The sequence below is a fragment of the Myxocyprinus asiaticus genome, chromosome 32 (genome assembly GCF_019703515.2).
Source record: "Myxocyprinus asiaticus isolate MX2 ecotype Aquarium Trade chromosome 32, UBuf_Myxa_2, whole genome shotgun sequence".
NCBI classification, from domain to species: domain Eukaryota; kingdom Metazoa; phylum Chordata; class Actinopteri; order Cypriniformes; family Catostomidae; genus Myxocyprinus; species Myxocyprinus asiaticus.
The window spans coordinates 33,660,029-33,674,648 of NC_059375.1; the positions used below are offsets into that span (position 1 = coordinate 33,660,029).

A 14,620-nucleotide genomic window follows, 5' to 3' on the forward strand; every position below is an offset into this window, starting at 1 on the left:
ATCTTTATATTTTTCATCTGGTCGAGGTCGATATGTGTTTTAGAAAATAATGTAATGCAATTACTCTTCAGACAGAGTAATTAGTAATCTAATTACACTGTAGATATAATTAGTAGTTAGTAATTAATTACTTTTTTTAGAGTAACTTACCCAACACTGAAAAATGTATAAAAAAAAAACAAAAAAAAAACTTTTATTTGCATTTACATCAGAGGAACATTTAATAAAATAATGATTCAAATATTGTATATATGCTAGCTATATGTTATGTACAGTCTTACAAAACAGAATGGTGATCGCAGAGATAATCATCAATCATTAAAAGCTAATTGTCTTTCACATAAAGCACAGTGCCTGGGTTGAATTGTATTGTGCACTGATAAGTTGAGGGTAAATATAAGTTTCTCCTATTCAATTAGATTGCCTGCTCGAGAGTGGCTCTTACAAGAACTACTTAATTCTTACAACCTGTTTTAACTGAGCTTTGACAAACAGTTCTAGACTGATATGTATCTAAAAAGGACTGAACTACACTGAACAAAAATATAAATGCAACATGTAAAGTGTTGGTCCCATGTTTCATGAGCTGAAATAAAAGATCCCAGACATTTTCCATATGCATTGATTAGATTAGGGCCTAATGAATTTATTTCAATTGACTGATTCCCTTAAATGAACTGTAACTCAGTAAAATCTTTGAAATTGTTGCATGTTGCGTTTATATTTTTGTTCAGTATAGATTGGACTACATTTGTGCATACTAAATTTAAGGGCAGTCCATTGTAACTGTTTGCTTCAAGTCATTCATTGTATATGCCGGTCAAATTACGCATAACCAGCAAAAGTGGGTTGTACTGATGTAACGTGGTGAACTATTTCTTAGGACTTTGCTTTGACGTGATATTTTCGAGTGCTTAGGTGCAGGCTAATTTTAGGGCATTCCGATGGTCTACCCATAGAACACAAGTCCTCGTATTACAGGGAACCCAGTGACCGAACTAAACATGCATATTTCAAGCTCTAACCATTTCAAAAGTTGAAGATTAATCAGGATCTTTCCTAAATAATGTTTTGATCAATTTGCAGCATTTCTAATTTTTCAATTGCTTTTGCCTTCTTTAAATTCTTAAACAAAGAGTGCTTTCTTTTGTACATTATTAACAGACCTGAGTCCAGTATGCATTTATGAATTTCAGAAAAGTCCAAATGCCTCTATTTCCCAATTTGTGTGCTAGTATGTTTTCTAATTGTCATTGTAAAGACTACATTATTTGATAAAGAATTTCTAAAGATCTGGCACCTGGTTCCTTGTTTGAAGTCTAAACCATAGCTATAACATCCCCACTTCAAAAAACACAGAGAAAACCTACAAACCTGAGTTTTAAATATGCAAGCAATCATCAAACTTCCCAAAAGAGTCTGAATTCCAGTGAGAACCAAACCAGATCTTCTGTAAACACATGACAACAGCATTAGTAATCTAACTGGAATGACTAACCAACTTCCAACACAGGGCTGAAATTATAATCGCATGGTTTAGGCCATTTTCACACCTAGTTCGTTTGAGCACTCCAAGCGCTCTCAGAGCGGTATAACGTGTATATGTGAACAACCCAAGTGGTCTCAGACCCCCTAAAAGGACCCAAAAGCAAACCCGTACTCGGATCACCGCAGGAAGTGGTCTGAGTGTGGTTCGTTTGTGAGTCCTTTTGTGGTTCGATTGATTTGTGCGATGTGAAAGCGAAGAGGTACAAGTTTATGACACGAGTACCTCGTGGCTTGCCATACATAGCTGCATTACATACTTCATATTCCAGTCACAATTTACTGTCCACATATGGGAATTTTAAGCTAATATAGTTATACCATGATTACCATGACGTGTTTTTGTGTCTCATTTTCCGTTCTTGTATTATTTGAGCATCTAAAATGAACGGACCAGCCGCATGCAGAGCAGCGCTTTAAGATTAACCATTTTAAAGTGCTCTGATGGGCGTACTATCTACGGAAGTTCACGCCAAACTCCCACGAAAATGCAAGCAAGGATTTTTATAGTTTCACTTTCATTTTATTTGCTCAATGGCAAATGTTCTTGGCTCATACACACAATGTAAATGACACGCAGGAGGAGATGCTTGCTTGCTCCATTACTCTTGAGATGATAAAGAAACATATTTTCAAATGCACATAGAATTACAAATGTTTTCCTTCATATGAAATATGGGCTTGTAGGTTTTATCGGAGAGCCTTAACATAATGTGAATTTTGGACAGAAATACAGTATACATTATTACTATTGCATAATGTAATACAATTGGCGGTGTTGTCTGGGTTTCATAAATGATATAACAAATAAAATATTACTTATGTAATTCTATCCCTGTGCAATAATGTTTAATGAAGAATTGTTTATTTTTTAAAAGCCTTAAAAGTAATCATATAGTCCCATTTTATTATATGATTTCAAGTTAAATATCAATAAATAACTCTCTCCGTCATAAGCATACGTACACCTTAAGCTGTATGACAATTGCTTATCATAATAATCGCAATTATTTATGAAAAATTATTGTCAGCCAAATTTCATAATTGTGACAGCCTTAGCTGCAATGGGGTCTGAGTTCTTAAGGAGCTGTGGTGTGAACAACAAGGGGTCTGAGACCACAATAATGTGAAGAGGACCAAAAAAGAAACTGGGTCCTCTTTTAAGTCCACTTACATTGTGAACACCAAAAGCAATGAGGTCATTTGCGGCTGGTTCCCTTTCTGGTTCACTTTAACCAAACTGGGTTTGGTTCACTTAAAATGTACTATATGTGAAACCACTATTCTCAACAACTCAGCTGTCAAAGTAAAGGAAATTATTAGACATCTTTTCCTCAAATCAACTGGCCACAGACTGGCAAAACAGCCAAATGCATCAGCATTATGTAGTCGAAACATGACCCAAACTGCACCATTAGCCGAGTAGCACCATGTGTGACTTGAGTGTCTAGTAAAGTAAAGGGGGGAAAAGTTCATACAATCTTGCAAGAACAGGATGTTTTTCAAGATATTTCTTTTGCATAGCACCTATGTGACGTTCATGGTCAACACATGAAGCAAAGCCCCACATAAACACTACGAACAAGAGAAAGTGCTTGGAGAAAAAAACATAAAATGTATTAAAAGGGTCTCTATTTGTGCCAGGCCTTATATTGGCCCATAATGTCCCTCTCAAAGGTTCCCTGTTCACTTCCATCATGCCAATGATTGTTGGAAGAGTCATCGCCAATCATGTTGGCCCTTGTTGACCATGACTTTCCAGGCTACTGAAGTGGGCCTCTCTCAATATGCGGTTGATGTGATCGTATGAGATGTTTTGGCTCAAGGAGATTGCTGGATCTTCAGCTGTGTGGGTGGGGGCAACAGGGCTGCAGGGAGCCTGGGAAACATGGAGTCTTCTTTGGTCAGTGCTCTGGATGGTGGTGCTGGCCCCTGCCATCTGCTCTGGACTGCTAATGCCACTGCTGTCACTGCTGGAAGACTGTTGAGAGACAGAATAAGAATAAGCAGTTTGTCAAAACCAGTTCAGAAGGGTGGCAGTAATCAGAGAATGCTGCAAATCCACTGAATTCAAAGGTGACGCCTTCACACTAGAAATTATGCTACATCAGAGGATGCTGTGAATCTACTGATTTCAATGGGGATGATTTATTGCAATCCATATAAAAGATTATCTTTTGCTGCAATGTAAAGGTAGGTGATTTTATCACACTAAAATCATACTGTTTATGTGGTGTGGGCATACTTTTTGAGTATTTAAATTTTACAGATTGGCCCCGTTCTCTTCCATTTTAAGTGCCTCACTATAATCCAGATTTTTGCTTTTTTTTAAAGGAGGGGCAAGTCAAAATTTATTTTAACATTATGCCACAAATGCTTATATAAATGGACACCACAAAATTTTTGCAAGTGTATTTACATTTATTTGTTATTCAAAATCAGCATACATCTGTAATATATAGGCACATTTATTGTTCATGTTTCATCCACCAAACCTTAAATAGCAGCAAGTCCAAATTCCAAGCTTTAAAATGACACATTTTTTCAAATGAGAAGATTATAATTAATTAGCTAGCAGTTCCAGGTTAAAGGATTAAAAATGTAAACTTTTTTTTTTTAAATATCGGTTATCGTCATAGCCTAGCGGGCTGTGCTCATGACATGTGGTGCTGATGCATCATAGGTGACCCGAGTTCGAGTCCTGGCTCGTGATGTCCTTTCCTGATCCTATTCCCACTCTTCTCACTCTCATTTCCTGTCATCTCTCTACTTTCCCTATCCCAGTAAAAAGCCAAAAAGACCATTAATAAAAATAATAATAATTAGGCTATCTATATCAGCCACAATGAGCTGTGAATTTTCAGTTATCAATATAGGCCCAGAAATTCCATATCAGTGCATCCCTAAGAATCATATCTGAGGGGCCTGGGTAGCTCAGTGAGTATTGACACTGACTACCACCCCTGGAGTCGAGAGTTCAAATCCAGGGCGTGCTGAGTGACTCCAGCCAGGTCGCTATAATGTGGGGTGCGTAGTGAGTTGTGTATGGATGTCGCAGAGAATAGCGTGGGCCTCCACACGCGCCACATCTCCGCAGTAACGCGCTCAACAAGCCGACTGAAGATGTGCAGACTGACAGTCTCAGACACGGAGGCAACTGGATTGAGGCACTACGAGGCATTCATCACTACACCACCATGAGGACTTAGAGTGCAATGGGCATTCCAAATTAAAAAAAAAAAAAAAAAAGATAATTCATTATATAAATATATATATATATTTTTTTTATTTTCCATATACAACATTAAAACCATCTGCCTAATATTGTGTGGGTCCCCCTTGTGTAGCCAAAACAGCTCTGACCCGTCGAGGCATGGACTCCACAAGACCTCTGAAGGTCTTAGCAGCAGATCCTTTAAGTCCTGTAAGTTGTGAGGTGGGGCCTCCATGGAGAATGGGGGGCCAAGTCAACACCTTGAATTCTTTGTCATGTTCCTCAAACCATTCCTAAACAATTTTTGCAGTGTTGCAGGGTGCATTATCCTGCTGAAAGAGGCCACTGCCATCAGGGAATATCGTTGCCATGAAGGGGTGTACATGGTCTGCAACAATCTTTAGGTATGTGGTACTTGTCAAAGTAACATCCACATGAATGCCAGGACCCAAGGTTTCTCAGCAGAACATTGCCCAGAGCATCACACTGCCTCCACCTGCCTGCCTTCTTCCCATAGTGCATCCTGCTGCCATCTCTTCCCCAGGTAAACGACGCACACGCAGCCGGCCATCCACATGATCTAAAAGAAAATGTGATTCATCAGACCAGGCCACCCTTTTCCATTGCTCCATGGTCCAGTTCTGACGCTCACTTGCCCATTGTAGATGCTTTCGGCTGAGGACAAGGGTCAGCATGGGCACTCTGACCAGTCTGCGGCTACGTAGCCCAATACGCAGCAAGCTGCGATGCACTGTGTGTTCTGACACCTTTCTATCATGGCCAGCATTAAGTTTTTCGCTCCCTGACCCTGTTGCCGGTTCACCGGTTGTCCTTACTTGTACCACTTATGGTAGGTACTAACCACTGCATACCGGGAACACCCCACAAGACCTGCCGTTTTGGAGATGCTCTGACCCAGTTTGGGTCTTGTCAAAGTCGCTCAGATCCTTATGCCTGCCCATTTTTCCTGCTTCCAAAACATGAAATTCAAGAACTGACTGTTCACTTGCTGCCTAATATATCCCACCCCTTGACAGGTGCCACTGTAACAAGATAATCGATGTTATTCACTTCATCTGTCAGTGGTTTTAATGTTGTGGCTGATCGGTGGATGTGTGTGTGTGTATATATTGGTGCCCGACCAATATATCGGTCGGCCGATATTAGCCCTTCACCAATATATCGGTATCGGCGTATATTTTACTGATATGCGCCGATATGAAAACTTTTTTTCAGAACATATAATGCAGAAAACAATGCTTTAGAATTGGTGTCATAGCGTAGTTTGTCCAGCAGATTGCGCGCCGACTCCATTGTTTACAGAGCTGACTCTGAGCTGATGGTGGCTCTGCAGACAGGGCAGAGTTAAGCTGTGTCTCGGAAGTTAACTAGTTTGTGAAATACATACTGGAAACTTAAACAATGACCCCATCATTTTCCCTTTTCAATATAACTAATATAACATTAACCTTGTCCCTGACAACAATGTCACTCATGTCTGTTTGCTGTTAGCCAATTATAGTTTGTCAGTTCAGTCAGTAATGTAGCAGATTGAAAGGTAAGCGAGCATCTTTTTGCTGCTCAACAGACAATGGTGCGGTGGTGGATTGTGTCTGATGAGTGTTGATTTCATGCTATGTTGTTACTTAGTTGGTGAGACACAATGCTGGAAAGTAAAATAAACAACGTCCGTCTTTTACTCTCCGTGACAACGAGCTTATAGCTAACTAGCTAATCAAGTAGCTACTTTCAGTAACTACGTTTCCATCCAAGGAGAAAATTGCCATTAACGCAAAAATGTAGTGTCATATGACAGAATTTACCCCAATCGTTATCCTGTGTTAATAATGACGACAAGGTATAGGATCCTTAAAAGCCAATTTATTGTATGTGATTATGGATTGATCTGAACGGCATAAAGATCCGATCACTACAAACACAACACTTCCAGGAGTGCCAACACAAATATCTCGTATCATGCACATTGACAAGTGCACGGAGAACAAATTAATGGCCACTCTTTGTGATTAATTTAATCGCGGTAGCCATCCGTTTATTTATTAAATTTGCTTTTCCACACCATTCAAAATAATAGACGGCAGTCACAGAATTAGCCCACAATACAAAAAAACATATAATTTCTATGCACAAAGATGTTTTAAATTAAAAATAAGTACACAATACTAGGAGAAAAGCATCAGTGTGCTTTTTTGGAACACTAACATATATCCCAATTATATAAAATTATTGTTTAGCTTACTTTTGAAAAAATGCCGGCAGAATTCCCTGTATTAAATTAAATAAATTACCAAACGAAAAATGCATTAAATTAAAAAAATAAATTACCAAATGAAAAAAATATATATTTTTAGACCTATATATGCCTTTTCTTTACACAAACTTAAATTAGCCATACCCTGTTCTGTAGATGAATAAAGTCGGCTTAATGACATTCTCAGAATGTTCTGCACTTTTTTCAAGACTATAAACTATCAGAACTATTTATCCAATGCGGAGTTCACTTTCAGAAAACTAGATCTGAACCTTTTAAAACTTTTAAATATTTTAAATCTAACCCTCTTTACCTCAGATCACATTTGCTGACCTTCTTTACAAAATGTAAATTGCATTATGATGCTAAAATTAATTTTAGATGATAATCAAGTTCAGTTGGTCGTTGAAAGTTTTGGGACAAATATATGGGACATAATGCAGTTGAGATGGCGATGCTTTAGATCAGATGATGAAAGCCTATTGAATATCAGGAATGTATCATATATGTAAATCCTGATATTACACCACATCAATGTTTCTTTAATAGCTGTGCACACAGCATATACACATCGATGGATGGTCCTTATACTAAGACTGAAAGTTTCCCCCGCTACTTGGTGCAGGTTGCCAGCTTAAACAGGGCCATGACAATTTGCTTTTGGGTCGGACCTATGTCGGCAACCTGTGATAGACGCAACATCAGGACCAATATTACAGTCCTATCAGAAGGACAACTGCTCCCTTTTGATTGCAATTCCTCGTCATCTGATTGCATTTATTTGTGAAATTAAAATGACAGTAAGCTGGCTAATTTCAATGAATTGTCTCAATACTCTCCCCATTTTACCAAAACTTCAGAGGAAAAAAATTAGGGACATCTGGGAGGTGAATTAGCGATAAACACACATTTCTTTATGGAAACGGCTTAAGGGCAGATTTCCTTTGCAATAAACCAAAACTTAAGTGACAGTATTTTTTTAGGCATGACGTCATCACGCACACCATTTTTATCGATAAAAGTCCATTTGAATGGAAACGGGCAGAATACGGCAAATTTCACAAAAAAAACTTTGTCGATAACAAAATAGCTCGAAAAGTGGATGGAAAATAGGCTATTGTTGTCAGCTGAGTGGAAGCTAATGAGTAAACATGTATTCACCAAACTGTTTTGTTTAGGATTCACAGTTTGATACCCCCTTTAACCGAACAATTCCAGTCGTTGCATTTATAAAATGTAATATTTTAAAGTCTGGTTTTCCACCGTTGTATGTTTCCCCTGAACTTGTATAGCAGAATACGTTGCAACACCGCTGCTTATCTGTTTATCTTGACTCAGCAGTATTAATATAGTCAGCATTTGACTGATACTAAACAGTAATACTGATGTTTATTTAGCTATTTATTGTATTCTTATTTATTCTTTATTTTCTCAGTGTTCATTTCTAGAATTTGTTGACAATGTATAATAATAATTTCAAATATTCTTTGATAAAAAATATTTAAGAAATCAGCATTCTGAGTACCTTTGCATAGTCATATCAGTGCAAAATCGGTGCACAATCCACACAGAAAAGGTCTGTTTTCATTCCAGCTCAAAAATTAAATATATCAGCCACCATATCGGTAATCGGTGAATTTTCCCTCTCTAAAATCGGTATCGGTCTCCAAAATCCCATATCGGTCGGGCTCTAATATATATACACTGTGTATATATATGTACAGTGCATCCGGAAAGTATTCACAGTGCTTCACTTTTTCCACATTTTGTTATGTTACAGCCTTATTCCAAAATGGATTAAATTCATTATTTTCCTCAAAATTCTACAAACAGTACCCCATAAATGACAACGTGAAAGAAGTTTGTTTGAAATCTTTGCAAATTTATTAAAAATAAAAAAAGAAAACAAAATCACATGTACATAAGTATTCACAGCCTTTGCCATGACACTCAAAATTGAGCTCAGGTGCATCCCGTTTCCACTGATCATCCTTGAGATGTTTCTACAACTCGATTGGAGTCCACCTGTGGTAATTTCAGTTGATTGGACATGATTTGGAAAGGCACACACCTGTCTATATAAGGTCCCACAGTTAACAGTGCATGTCAGAGCACAAACCAAGCCATGAAGTCCAAGGAATTGTCTGTAGACCTCCGAGACAGGATTGTATCGAGGCACAGATCTGGGGAAGGGTACAGAAAAATTTCTGCAGCATTGAAGGTCCCAATGAGCACAGTGGCCTCCATCATCCGTAAATGGAAGAAGTTTGGAACCACCAGGACTCTTCCTAGAGCTGGCCGCCCGGCCAAACTGAGTGATCGGGGGAGAAGGGCCTTAGTCAGGGAGGTGACCAAGAACCCGATGGTCACTCTGACAGAGCTCCAGCATTTCTCTGTGGAGAGAGGAGAACCTTCCAGAAGAACAACCATCTCTGCAGCACTCCACCAATCAGGCCTGTATGATAAAGTGGCCAGACAGAAGCCACTCCTCAGTAAAAGGCACATGACAGCCTGCCTGGAGTTTGCCAAAAGGCACCTGAAGGACTCTCAGACCATGAGAAACAAAATTCTCTGGTCTGATGAAATAAAGATTGAACTCTTTGGCCTGAATGGCAAGCGTCATGTCTGGAGGAAACCAGGCACCGCTCATCACCTGGCCAATACCATCCCTACAGTGAAGCATGGTGGTGGCAGCATCATGCTGTGGGGATGTTTTTCAGCTGCAGGAACTGGGAGACTAGTCAGGATCGAGGGAAAGATGAATGCAGCAATGTACAGAGACATCCTTGATGAAAACCTGCTCCAGAGCGCTCTGGTCCTCAGACTGGTGCGAAGGTTCATCTTCCAACAGGACAATGACCCTAAGCAAACGGCCAAGATAACAAAAGAGTGGCTACGGGACAACTCTGTGAATGTCCTTGAGTGGCCCAGCCAGAGCTCAGACTTGAACCCGATTGAACATCTCTGGAGAGATCTGAAAATGGCTGTGCACCGACGCTCCCCATCCAACCTGATGGAGCTTGAGAGGTCCTGTAATGAAGAATGGGAGAAACTGCCCAAAAATAGGTGTGCCAAGCTTGTAGTATCATACTCAAAAAGACTTGAGGCTGTAATTGGTGCCAAAGGTGCTTCAACAAAGTATTGAACAAAGGCTGTGAATACTTATGTACATGTGATTTTCTTTTTCCGTTTTTTTATTTTTAATAAGTTTGCAAAGATTTCAAACAAACTTCATTCATGTTGTCATTATGGGGTATTGTTTGTAGAGTTTTGAGGAAAATAATGAATTTAATCCATGTTGGAATAAGGCTGTAACATAACAAAATGTGGAAAAAGTGAAATGCTGTGAATACTTTCCGGATGCACTGTATATATTGCGGTTTGTTTTTTCATTTTTTAAAAAGAACCACACTTTTACAAGAATTATGTGATTTACCTATATATAATGTGTTTTATTTTATTTTTGTTAATTACATGTTTCCATAATGTATTAAAATAGCATGTTTAGCGTGCATGCCTAATTACTATAAAAAAGTATTTAAAATAGTTTTATTAAATAAAAATAAAACATTAAAAAAAACAACAAAAAAAAACAACAGTAAGGCACTCGAAGTTAAAGGGATTCTGCTTTGTGGCCCCCAGGCTTGCCAAAGTTGAGTATCCATACTCTAAATGTTTATCCTGCCCCTAGATAAATCAGGTTGGTCCATTATTTTAAAACCGATATTGCGCCTGCATGCGCAGTGTATCAAAATTTTAACTATGGACACGGCATTTTAAAAATGTGCTGCTTAGGGTGCAAGATGCGGCAAAAAGACGTCCATCTACTGCACGTGTACACAGACCAACTAATTAAAAAAATAGCACAGACAGAATGGAAAATGCGCTTTGTGTGAACAGCCCCTTTTCATTCTACCACAGATTCTAGAGTGAAATAAGCTCTAGAGTCAAAGAGGTGTCTCAGATGATCATTTTGAGTGACAAATGTCTTGGTCAACCATTGTGCCCTCTTACCTCAGAGTCCCAGAAATCACGGCCGACCTCAGGGAGGAAGGAATAACCTCCAGACCTCTTTGCCTGGGGCAAGACCTGGAGCTCCTCAGCATCACAGCTGCGTCTGCGTTTTCTGTTGACAGAGATCATCAACATAATGCTTCCATTAGCAACATGGTCCATTAGCCCATCTATCCAATTAGCATGGGGTAATTCACAGCACACTATACTACATTGTTATACAACCTGGCCTGTTTGAACTGGTTCAGAATATTCTAGATGATACAGCTTTTGTAAATACAGTTGTGCTCAAAAGTCTGCATACCCTGGCAGAAACTGTGAAATTTTGGAATTGATTTTGAAAATATAACTGATCATGCAAAAAAAAAAAATAAATAACTGTCATTTATTTAAGGATAGTGATCATATGAAGCCATTTATTATCACATAGTTGTTTGGCTCATTTTTAAGTCATAATGATAACAGAAATCACCCAAATGGCCCTGATCAAAAGTTTACATACCCTTGAATGTTTGGCCTTGTTACAGACACACAAGGTGACACACACAGGTTTAAATGGCAATTAAAGGATAATTTCCCACACCTGTGGCTTTTTAAATTGCAATTAGTGTCGGTGTATAAATAGCAAATTAGTTTGTTAGCTCTCACGTGGATGCACTGAGCAGGCTGGATACTGAGCCATGGGGTGCAGAAAAGAACTGTCAAAAGACCTGCGTAACAAGGTAATGGAACTTTATAAAGATGGAAAAGGATATAAAAAGATATCCAAAGCCTTGAAAGTGCCAGTCAGTACTGTTCAATCACTTATTAAGAAGTGGAACATTCGGGGATCTCTTGATACCAAGCCAAGGTTAAGTAGACCAAGAAAGATTTCAGCCACAACTGCCAGAAGAATTGTTCGGGATACAAAGAAAAACCCACAGGTAACCTCAGGAGAAATACAGGCTGCTCTGGAAAAAGACGGTGTGGTTGTTTCAAGGAGCACAATACGACGATACTTGAACAAAAATGAGCTGCATGGTCGAGTTGCCAGAAAGAAGCCTTTACTGCGCCAATGCCACAAAAAAGCCCGGTAACAATATGCCCGACAACACCTTGACATGCCTCACAGCTTCTGGCACACGGTAATTTGGAGTGACGAGACCAAAATAGAGCTTTATGGTCACAACCATAAGCGCTATGTTTGGTGAGGGGTCAACAAGGCTTATAGTGAAAAGAATACCATCCCCACTGTGAAGCATGGTGGTGGCTCACTGATATTTTGGGGGTGTTTGAGCTCTAAAGGTACGGGGAATCTTGTGAGAATTGATGGCAAGATGAATGCAGCATTTTATCCGAAAATACTGGCAGACAATTTGCATTCTTCTGCACGAAAGCTGCGCATGGGACGCTCTTGGACTTTCCAGCACGACAATGACCCTAAGCACAAGGCCAAGTTGACCCTCCAGTGGTTACAGCAGAAAAAGGTGAAGGTTCTGGAGTGGCCATCACAGTCACCTGACCTTAATATCAACGAGCCACTCTGGGGAGATCTCAAACGTGCGGTTCATGCAAGACGACCAAAGACTCTGCATGACCTGAAGGCATTTTGCCAAGACGAATGGGCAGCTATACCACTTGCAAGAATTTGGGGCCTCATAGATGACTATTACAAAAGACTGCACGCTGTCATTGATGCTAAAGGGAGCAATACAGAGTATTCAGAACTAAGGGTATGCAGACTTTTGAACAGAGGTCATTTCATTTTTTTCTTTGTTGCCATGTTTTGTTTTATGATTGTGCCATTCTGTTATAACCTACAGTTGAATATGAATCCCATAAGAAATAAAAGAAATGTGTTCTGCCTGCTCACTCATGTTTTCTTTAAAAATTGGACATATATTACCAATTCTCCAAGGGTATGCAAACTTTTGAGCAAAACTGTATACCACTGAGCATTGAGGCACTGTAGACTTGATTGCAACCATTAGTCATCAATATATCCACTCCAGGCTTATGACTCAGATTTAAGGAATAAAAATATCACCATCATAAGAGCTGTCATGCTTCATACTGGTTAAGTGCACAGCCTCGTTTAACAGATATGGCAGCTAGTCAAATGGATCAGTCTTTTAAAAGACCATCTTAAAATAACCACCAGACATAAAGTACTACAGCAGATCTGCACAGGCATGAATCAGGCACATTGCAACATTAAAACAAACACAATAACACGTTTAAAAGAGTACAATAAGCAAATATAAGGAAAGGTGTTACCTGCTTTCCGTCAACATCTCGTATCTGTGCATTTGGCAGCCAAATAAGGGCACTCACGACCTCTCCCAGCGCCAGATGCAGACCACTAGGCTCCCTTTCAGAAAAATGAGGGTATCTGCCCAGATTTCTACCTAAAAATGTGCAAAATGACAAATATTGCTCATTATGAGAATCACGTATAAAATATTCTTCCGATCTGCCTTTCAAGAGAAGCTGTAGACTTTTTTTACATTGCCGTTCAGGTGAGCAACAAGCACAATATTTATATTCAGGCCTTCTAATCTATCTTAAATAATCCTATAATAAATATTAGCGGTACATTCGTTTGAATAAGTACGCTGTGTGTATATACTCTGTTCATACTAGAAAAATGGTCTGCATTCGAGTGACAAAGGACGGAAGGAAAGGCAGCTCCGACAACAGCACCACCTAACCATATTATGTACATATAAAGGCCTGACATTAATTGACAACGTGGATTATTTGCGTATCAAGTGTCACGATCGATGACAAACCGATGTTAATGTTGAATTGCAACACATAACGATGGTGCATTCAGAAAGGCAAGCAGAGAGGCAGATAGCACACTGCTGCAGCTATGTGTAGTTCACTTTACTTCCTCATAGCGATGAACTGTTCTTACTACAAAATAATCTTAGTCATTTAGACAGAATAAAACACAGTCTATGAGAGAAAAGGAACGTAACGGACTCTACCTCCTTCTATTCACAGACGCCGGGTGCCTGTTCGGTCTTGAGTTCAGTCATTTTCCAAAGTTACAATGTATCCATGTCGTCTGATCTCAATCTCTTTCACTTTCCATCTGTTGCTGTTTTTAGGACGTAACACGCGTGCCTTTGGGCAAGTGACGTAAGATTCGAACGTAACGTTCGCTTTTTTTCTTTTCTTTTCTTTCTTTCTTTCTTTTTTATTTTTTATTTTTTTATTTAATAAAATGTAGAATTCTAGACGCTTCTGGCATGTCATGCCATGTTTATATATATATATATATATATATATATATATATATATATATATATATATATATATATATATATATATATATATTTGGATATCAAACTCTGTCACAATATAAAAAAGGCAAATATCCATGAAAATGTATAACTGAGGTCAAACTGAAACAAAATACATAGACATACAAATTAAATTAAATAACTATTAAATAAAACAATAAAACAATAGTTCATATTATATAAAATCATACTTTTCTATATTTTTCATGTTTGAGGATTTTACAGCATGTTTAAGGCACCAAGATACTGCGACAGGTCCATACAGATGGGCTGTTTTTGTATTTT

General features: G+C 38.7%; 1 protein-coding gene across 1 annotated transcript; it reads right to left on the bottom strand.

Annotated features, from left to right (window-relative positions):
• Positions 1-3,170: 3,170 nt before the first annotated feature.
• On the bottom strand, positions 3,171-14,146 carry si:dkey-21c1.1 (uncharacterized protein LOC100150256 homolog). The gene is made up of 4 exons (XM_051667083.1): positions 14,018-14,146; positions 13,302-13,432; positions 11,046-11,157; positions 3,171-3,526 (listed from the first exon to the last, which is right to left on the bottom strand). The coding sequence occupies exons 2-4, from the start codon at positions 13,331-13,333 to the stop codon at positions 3,275-3,277; spliced, it is 396 nt and encodes a 131-aa protein (XP_051523043.1). The 5' UTR covers positions 13,334-13,432; positions 14,018-14,146; the 3' UTR covers positions 3,171-3,274.
• Between the last annotated feature and the right edge of the window lie 474 nt (positions 14,147-14,620).

Bases quoted from the DNA above. Each gene is read 5' to 3' on its own strand.
- si:dkey-21c1.1 (XM_051667083.1), bottom strand. From the start codon at position 13,333: ATGCACAGATACGAGATGTTGACGGAAAGCAG. The intron at 11,158-13,301 runs GTAACACCTTTC...CTCTGTCAACAG, and splicing joins GAGATGTTGACGGAAAGCAG to AAAACGCAGACGCAGCTGTG. The intron at 3,527-11,045 runs GTAAGAGGGCAC...GTCTCTCAACAG, and splicing joins GTGATTTCTGGGACTCTGAG to TCTTCCAGCAGTGACAGCAG.